Raw genomic sequence first — 7,870 nt, 5'->3', positions numbered from 1 at the left:
GAACAAGATGGGACGGGCCCTGCTCCCCTGCAGTTTACAACGTTGTTGGAGGAAAGAGCATATTAAGAGGAGAAAAACCTTGCACTATTCAAGAGAATGAAAATGGTGCCGTATGACATTACTAAGAGCCTACGCGAGACAACGTAGTCGGGGAGACCTGTCTCGAAAAAGGTGACACTAAGGCTAAGGACTGAAAAGAAAGCACTTTCCGCTCAAAGGTGCAGCGCACAGTGAAGATGACTCGCCATTAGGGTCCTGGTTCTACGATTCCTACCAGCCTACCGGCTCCCGAGAGGTTCCAGGTTCTTCTCTCTCCGCCCCGCCCTTGCCTCTGCGGCTGCGCAAGGCTCTGCCCAATCGAAATCGATTCACTGCTAAACGGGGCAGGGATTGGTCCCAAGTTCCTAAGACTGCCAGGAAGGGGCGGGGCTTAGAATAGGTCATCGGCTTATATCTACGGGGCGGTACAAAGGTCGGCGGAAGTGAGCTGTGTTGTTGCCGGAAGCAGGAAAGGAAAGGTTGTGATGGCGGCTGCGGCTCTAGCTGAGGAGGTAAGTGCCTCCGTTTCTACCCAGAGGTTTGTGTAGGGGAGGGCTCTGGAGTGATTAAGGGTGAGAGGTGAAGGAGATGCTTGGGTGCCGGGCCAGAAAGGCGCAGACAGTGTGGGGTCGGTGTGGGCAGTGAGGGCCCAGCCCAGACTGTCGAGAGCCGCGGGGAATCCGCCTGGGCCTTCCGGGGAGCAGCCAAACCGGCCCCGCCTCCAGCCTGTCTTCCTCGCATTAGGTGCCGGTGGACGGCGCGGAGGAACTGCAGCCTGCTGTGGAGGCCGAGGAGCTGGCCGCCCAGAAGCGCGAACAGAGGCTGCGCAAATTCCGGGAGCTGCACCTGAAGCGGGTGAGTAGCCCCAGAGGCCGGCTGAGACCTGTCAGCTGGCCAGGCCCGTACGGATTTGTAGAGGGACGAGGAAGCTGCACCAGCGCGTGTGACAGAGCCGCAGAGCAAGATGAAAGTTCTGTCCCTGGGTTCTCAACCTGGCAGCACATTGTAGTCACTTTTGGAAGTAGACGTGCTCTTTCCAGCCCTCCTCCCACACGCATCTGTTTTAACTTAGCTGGGCTAAGTTTGGGGTTCTCTGTTACTGCTAACGGTCTCCCTGCTGTGTGATTCTCCTAAATTCTTTATTTTACCTAGGGAAATATATAGAGCTCGAGACTGGAAGAAACCTGTCCCATGTTAAAAAAAAAAAAAGCTGGTTGCCTTTTCATTCAAACATAGTCAGCAAATCTGGGAAGGTCTATAGGGTCAGTGGTTCAGCTAGTTGGTGGGGAACCAGATGATTAAGATAAGGCCTCTTCTTAAGTAAAGGAGACAGCTTTTAGCCAGAAATTATATTGTGGTTAATGCCATGCTTGAATTAGGAACAAAGTGCCTTGGGAGTGCAGAGGAGGAGAGATTGGTACAGTTTGGGGGGCTCCAGGGAGTGCCTCATAAAAGTGGTGACACTTGAACTGTTTGAAAGATGAATAAGATGTTATCAGGCAAATAAAGAAGTTGGAGGAGGAAATATCTAAGCAGAAGGGACAAATGCAAAGAAAGAGAATTCATATCAGAGATAAAAGTCCAGCAAGCAACTGGCTACAGTTGGAGCTGTGAAATGAAAAGGCAGCTTTTGACTGTTTCAACACAGAATGGCCTGACAGCTTGGCCATGGTTTCACAAAATCACCAACATCATTCTGACTATCAGAGTGTGACAAAAACAGGACTATTCAAACCACAGAAATGACCACACAGAACCCTCTTCTGTTAACACCAGTGACAAGTACAAGCACTAGTCTTCACTCCATTAATCCTGCCTCCTGCATAAAAACTGAAGATACCCAATCATAGAATGCCCTGGCTTTCTGATAGTGCCTGATCTGGAGCACAACCACACTTCCTTGAATCTTTCCCTGCAGTCACCTGCAACAAGCTCAAATCATATTTGTATCAGATATTAGCCCTTCCTAATACCTTCTCACTGAAATGCCTACAGTTCCCCATGGTTTACTGTTTCCTTCAGTGCAACATACACAAGTTTGTTTGCATATGTTTTTGGTGTCTTCAGTTGGAGGGTGTTGCCAGAGCCAAGAGTTGTTGAAAGGAGTCTCTCTCTTTACCCAGAAAAATTTAATAAACAATTAAGCACAGTTAAATATTTATTTGGAAGGACTGTGTAAAGAACATGGGGTTGAATATGTTGGAGACATGTCTTCCTGGACTAACTGCCACCAACCTGTGACCAAGGAAACATCTAATTTACATTGTTCTTAAGATGACATACTCATTTTGTTTTATGCAGTTAAATTTATTTTAAAACAGACTCTTCATACAGTAATTATAATGGAAAATCCCTTTCATTTGCCACAATGTAAAGTATTAAAATCTGAAGAGGAGGGGGTACTTGGGAAAGGTTAGGGACATTAAGATAGGTATGAAAGCCCCCCAGCCCCAAATTGAGGCTTCTTCCTTGAATTAGGATTAAAAGAGGATTGGAAGTAGAATATCTTTCTCATAATCTAATGTAATATTATTTCATTCTATCTAAAGTCTACCTAAGTGCCGCTGTAGTATGCCTTTTCCACTTTGTGAGATCTTGTTCCATCCAACCTTAAGGGACTTGCTCACAGAGACCATAGAGCTAAACAGAGACAGAACTGACCTTAACCCCTAGGTGTCTGGAACAGCAAACCAGTGCAGCCCAACACATTTCTTGACTGTTTACAAATACAGACCTAATTAGGCTGTTCCCGTTCTTAAAATCCTTTGATGGTTCTCTTACTTTTAGAGTTAAATTAAGTCCCTCTGTTAGTGTGTCTTAACTGACTTTCCTCAAAGAAGGAAAGATTTGTTTGGATTTGTTTTCATGTTTCAGCAGACAACCTTATTGTATTTATGGTTTTAGAATGAAGCTCGTAAATTAAATCACCAGGAAGTTGTTGAAGAAGATAAAAGACTTAAGTTACCTGCTAATTGGGAAGCCAAAAAAGCTCGTTTGGAATGGGAACTACAGGAAGAAGAAAAGAAAAAGGTTAGAAACTAGTCTGCTATCTTCCTGTTTTATTCAATCATTCTGTTGTGTTGAGAGAGTAGAAAATGCTTTTTACCAGCTGCAACACTTTGGGCAAGTAATTTAACCTCTCTATGCCTATATTTTCTCATCTGTAAAATGGGGACTATAATATAATCATTTGAGTTAATTGTGAAATAAGTCAGTGCATATAAAACATTTTAAAAAAGGTCTGACACCTGATAAATATTGAGTATTATTTTTTTAGATCGATGCACTCTCTTGTTATGAACCATAGCAGATTACCAAGTTTCCTTCAACTATTAATAATTCTAAAATATTGCTTGATATCTTTTTTAAAAATTTATTTTTATTTTATTTATCTTCATTTTGGAGAGGGTAGAGGTAATTAGGTCTATTTATGTATTATTTTTAGTGGAGGTACCAGAGATTGAACCCAGGACCTCGTGCATACTGAGCATACACTTTACCACTGAGCTATACCTTTCCCCCTATTGCTTGATATCTTTATTCAGTCTTCATTTAAAATAGATCAAATAATTGCTTGTCTTAAAGGCAGGCCCTAGCTTTTTTTCCTTTCTTTTTAGGAATGTGCAGCAAGGGGGGAAGACTATGAGAAAGTAAAGTTGCTGGAGATCAGTGCAGAAGATGCAGAAAGATGGGAGAGGAAAAAGAGGAAGAAAAACCCGGATCTGGGATTTTCAGGTAAAACTCACCTTTACTTTATTGAATGGTCCTGTTAGATAAACATCGCCTTGAATGTTTCTGGTTTTAAGAAAAGACATGCCCCATAATGGAATATTCTCTTAAGAAGCTTACTCCCAAGAAAAATACAAAGATGTCTCACAGAGCAGAAGTGAAAATGGCTGTACTTGAGTCCGCTGGATCCTTTCTGTGTGGTAAAATTAAAGCCTGTATAATGAGCATCCTCAGGATAGAGGCTATCCTTAGATTAGTGTCTTGTGCATGTATTACTACTACAAATTTGATTTTTCTCCGAGTAGTGTGACCAAATAAGGAAATATGTCATTTCTGATTCTCATTTTATTTTTAGATTATGCTGCCGCCCAGCTTCGCCAGTATCATCGGCTGACCAGGCAGATCAAACCTGACATGGAAACGTACGAGAGACTGAGAGAAAAACAGTAAGTTGACAGGATTAATGCAAGTCCTTTTCCCATCCTGAAGTGATATTGAGGTACTTGTGTGTGTATATACACATATGTACATAAATCCAAACTTGGGTTATCAACAGTTGTCTAGGGATGGTTTTTGGTCTTGACGATACTATTTATTGCTCATCCACAACTGTTAAGCTGACTCCTGGTTATCTCTCTAGGGACATTCTAAGACGGGGTGTTGAGGATTTAATGCCCAGATTATCACAGTCACTCAGATATTTTAGGAGACAAAACGCTTTAGTGCTAGGATGGGAGAACTTCTGCTGAAAAGGACCAGATAGTGAACGTTTTAGGCTTTGTGGGCTGTATGGTTTGTCACAACTACTCCATTCTGCCCTTGTGATGTGAAGGCAGCCGTAGAGGAGACATAGATGGGTGGGCTGTGTCCTGGTTAAACTGTTCACAAAAACAGATGCTGGAGTTTGCTGGCCTGCTTTAGTGGAAGGAGAAATAAGCTGAGCCTAGAAGCAAGTCCTTTAGCAAAGCTCTGCTCCTTGGCTCTTACATCTGTAAAACGGAGGTGTTGGAGTAGGTGATTTCTTCTGTCCCTTCAAATTCTATATTTTCTGTCTTTAAAGTAAGGTAGGATCCTGTAGTAAAGATATGTAGGTATTGTATTTCTCATCATGAATGGTAGTTTAGTTTGAAATTTGAAAATGTGGAGCACTTGCAGTGTTCCTCTAAGTCCACATTGCTGTCTTTTCAGTGGAGAAGAGTTTTTCCCAACGTCCAACAGTCTTCTTCATGGAACACATGTGCCTTCCACAGAGGAAATCGATAGGATGGTCGTAGATCTGGAAAAACAGTGAGTACTCTGCAGCAGCCTGAAATTTTAGATGTTTAATGACAAAATGGACATAATGTGCTTAGAATGAATTGAGAAGACAGATACCATATTTGCTCATTTCTGACCTAGCATCTAGGGTGGTTTTGGGAACAGACAACTAGGATGGGTTGAGAACATATGATTTGGATGAAGATGCAAGATATTGATGGAATTGAGTTGTCAAATAATTGAAAATTAATTAAAAAGTTATTCTTTAAGAAATTAATCTTATTTTTACTTTAACTACCATTCCACTCTTTGATTTGAAGAAACACAAATGTTGTAGTAAATTTACCTTTGTTATATTTGTGTTTCTTAATACTGGTAGGGGTGTTTCTTTCTTTTTTGGGGGTTGGAGGGGTTGGTAATTAGATTTATTAATTTATTTATTTAATGGAGGTACTGGGAATTGAACCCAGGACCTCATGCATGCTAAGCATGTGCTCTACCACTGAGCTATATACCCTCCCCCTGGTAAGGGTGTTTCTTGATACTGATTAGGCAGAACAAAATGAATTTATATTACAGGAGTGAATATACTTAAGTATTAAGAATAGTATTTAGTACATACTGTATACTCTGTTCATATGAGCTGTGGTTATTATTAATATAATTACTATTGTAATCATTTTAAGTGATACTTCATATGTCCAGTTCCTAACAGTGCTGCTTTTAGAAGCATTTTAAGATGAATTTGTATTTACTGAATTTCATGGTTCATACCCAGGGTTGTGCTGTTAATTGACAGTTTCAGCTTGATCTTGATGAAAACTGGGCTTCTCTCCTACACCTCTAACCCCGCCACAAAGTGCTGGTTTAAGTGTTAATTCTATTCCTAACCATTTGGCTGTGTTTTATTAAGATTCAAAAAGAAGGCAATTTTGTATTTTGTAAATTATTTCCCTCTCTCAGAATTGAAAAACGAGACAAATATAGCCGGAGACGTCCCTATAATGATGATGCAGATATTGACTACATCAATGAAAGGAATGCCAAATTCAACAAGAAGGCTGAAAGATTCTATGGGAAATACACAGCTGAAATTAAACAGAATTTGGAAAGAGGAACAGCTGTCTAATCCTTTCAGGAACTGCTTTTAGAAGCTTGAGAATGGAATGAAAATTTCTGCTAGCCAATATAAGTTCTCTTCAGAGTTATACCAGTAAACCAGAACTCGGTCTCTGCCTTCCCATTCAGCATTTAAAAATAAATGTTTTTTCTTAAGCATATACTTCCATGTATATTTCCACATTTTTGTGCTTGGATATAAGATGTATCTCTTGTACTTGTTTTGTAAAAATCTACTTTGTATAAATTCTAATTATATTATTTTTCTATGTATTTTTAAATGTGTATGACTTTAATCTTTGAAGCATTTTGGGTTTAAGAATGCTTGCAGCATATGTAAATGCAGTCATTGTTACTTTGAATGCTGTTATGAATTTGATAAAATCTAGAGCTGGACTCAGGAACCATTTGGAGTTTAGACTCCAAAGCTAAGGACAGTGAGGAGAAAGGTGGTAGTGGCTACTAGAGGGTTGGTGCAGACCCTCCCCATGGCTGTTTAGGGCCAAGTTCAGGAAATAGTACAACTGTCCTCCCATGAATACTGTGTAACAGTTCCCTTTTTAAAAAGTAAATGTCCTGTGGAATGGAATCCCCACTGAACAGTGTATCATTTAAAACAAATATTTGTATTTATACATTCATATATACACAGACATACACATACCTGCTTCCATTCCACAAACATTAAAAGTTTTTCTATTATAAGAAATTCCAAACATATTCAGAAGAGGACAGAGTAATTCAAGTCCCATATACCGAATACCCATCTTCAGTTATCTCAACTTACACCAATTGTTTCATCTTTATTTCTACCCATTTTCCCCTCTAACTCATGTTATTTTGAAGCAAGTACTAAATGTATAATTTCATCTATAAATACTTCAGTATATATCTGAAAGATAAAAATTTGTTAAAAAAAAAAAAAGACCACAACACTGCTGTCACAACAATAGCTTTATTTTAATAAAAGTCAAGAGTGAATGGTATATTTTTTCTGTGTGCTGATAAAAATGCTAAGTACCCAATTAGGACATTCCAAATTAAGAAAAATCTGAAACTCTAGAGAAAATTTCACAAATATTTCAGCTTTAGTGTTTAATGAATATTTAATACCACTGGTGATTATTCCCATTTTAAATTTAAGTAGTACTTTATATTTCTGCTTATTTTGTTTCTTCCAGCATTTTTATGTGCAGTTAATCAGCTCTGGTCACAGGGTCTTGATGCTACCTCTGAAAATACATTGAACATATTTCTTTTCCCATTTCCATTACCCACAGTTCAAGTCTTTAATCCTGAGTATTACGATAGCCTTAAAAAAGTCAAAACATTGTCTAATAGATTCTGGCAATGTATTTAAAAGAATAATTCACTATGAGCCAGCAAGATTTATTTTAAGAATGCAGGAGTAGCTTGGAGAGCTGATAGTTGCTTGTCTAGTGTCAATTTTCATCATAACCAACCAGAACTCTCATCTTTTGGGGTGAATTTGTGGTAAAACTTCTGGCTAAACATTTACTTCTCCAGACTGACTTATTGTTACAAGTAGTCAAATGTTACAGTTCTGGCTAATAAGACAATTTATTCTGAGAAATCTTTTGCTTTCCTGATAAGGGAGTTACTGCTCCTTGCTTTCCCCTTCCTTCTTCCTGCTTGGATCACATACGTGAAGCCTGGTGTTGTAGCAGCCATCTTGTGCCGTGAAGTAAGAAGCATGAGGACAACA

At 39.6% G+C, this 7,870-nt stretch overlaps 1 protein-coding gene across 1 annotated transcript; it reads left to right on the top strand.

Annotated features, from left to right (window-relative positions):
- The first annotated feature begins 435 nt into the window (after positions 1-435).
- Positions 436-7,125, top strand: SYF2 (SYF2 pre-mRNA splicing factor). The gene is made up of 7 exons (XM_006189530.3): positions 436-551; positions 784-894; positions 2,944-3,069; positions 3,657-3,774; positions 4,124-4,214; positions 4,957-5,055; positions 5,989-7,125. Exons 1-7 carry the CDS (start codon positions 525-527, stop codon positions 6,152-6,154), a joined length of 738 nt encoding a protein of 245 aa, XP_006189592.1. The 5' UTR covers positions 436-524; the 3' UTR covers positions 6,155-7,125.
- The last annotated feature ends 745 nt before the right edge of the window (positions 7,126-7,870 follow it).

The sequence above is a fragment of the Camelus ferus genome, chromosome 13 (genome assembly GCF_009834535.1).
Source record: "Camelus ferus isolate YT-003-E chromosome 13, BCGSAC_Cfer_1.0, whole genome shotgun sequence".
Taxonomy (NCBI): Eukaryota; Metazoa; Chordata; class Mammalia; order Artiodactyla; family Camelidae; genus Camelus; species Camelus ferus.
Note: the sequence above shows the minus strand (reverse complement) of the source record. Positions and strands in the feature narration are given on the sequence as shown.

What these genes read in the sequence shown, in the direction of transcription:
- SYF2 (XM_006189530.3), top strand. Translation starts at nt 525, where the DNA reads ATGGCGGCTGCGGCTCTAGCTGAGGAG. An exon ending in AGGAAGAAGAAAAGAAAAAG is followed by an intron (nt 3,070 to 3,656) that starts GTTAGAAACTAG and finishes CTTTCTTTTTAG; the next exon opens with GAATGTGCAGCAAGGGGGGA. An exon ending in GAGAGACTGAGAGAAAAACA is followed by an intron (nt 4,215 to 4,956) that starts GTAAGTTGACAG and finishes CTGTCTTTTCAG; the next exon opens with TGGAGAAGAGTTTTTCCCAA.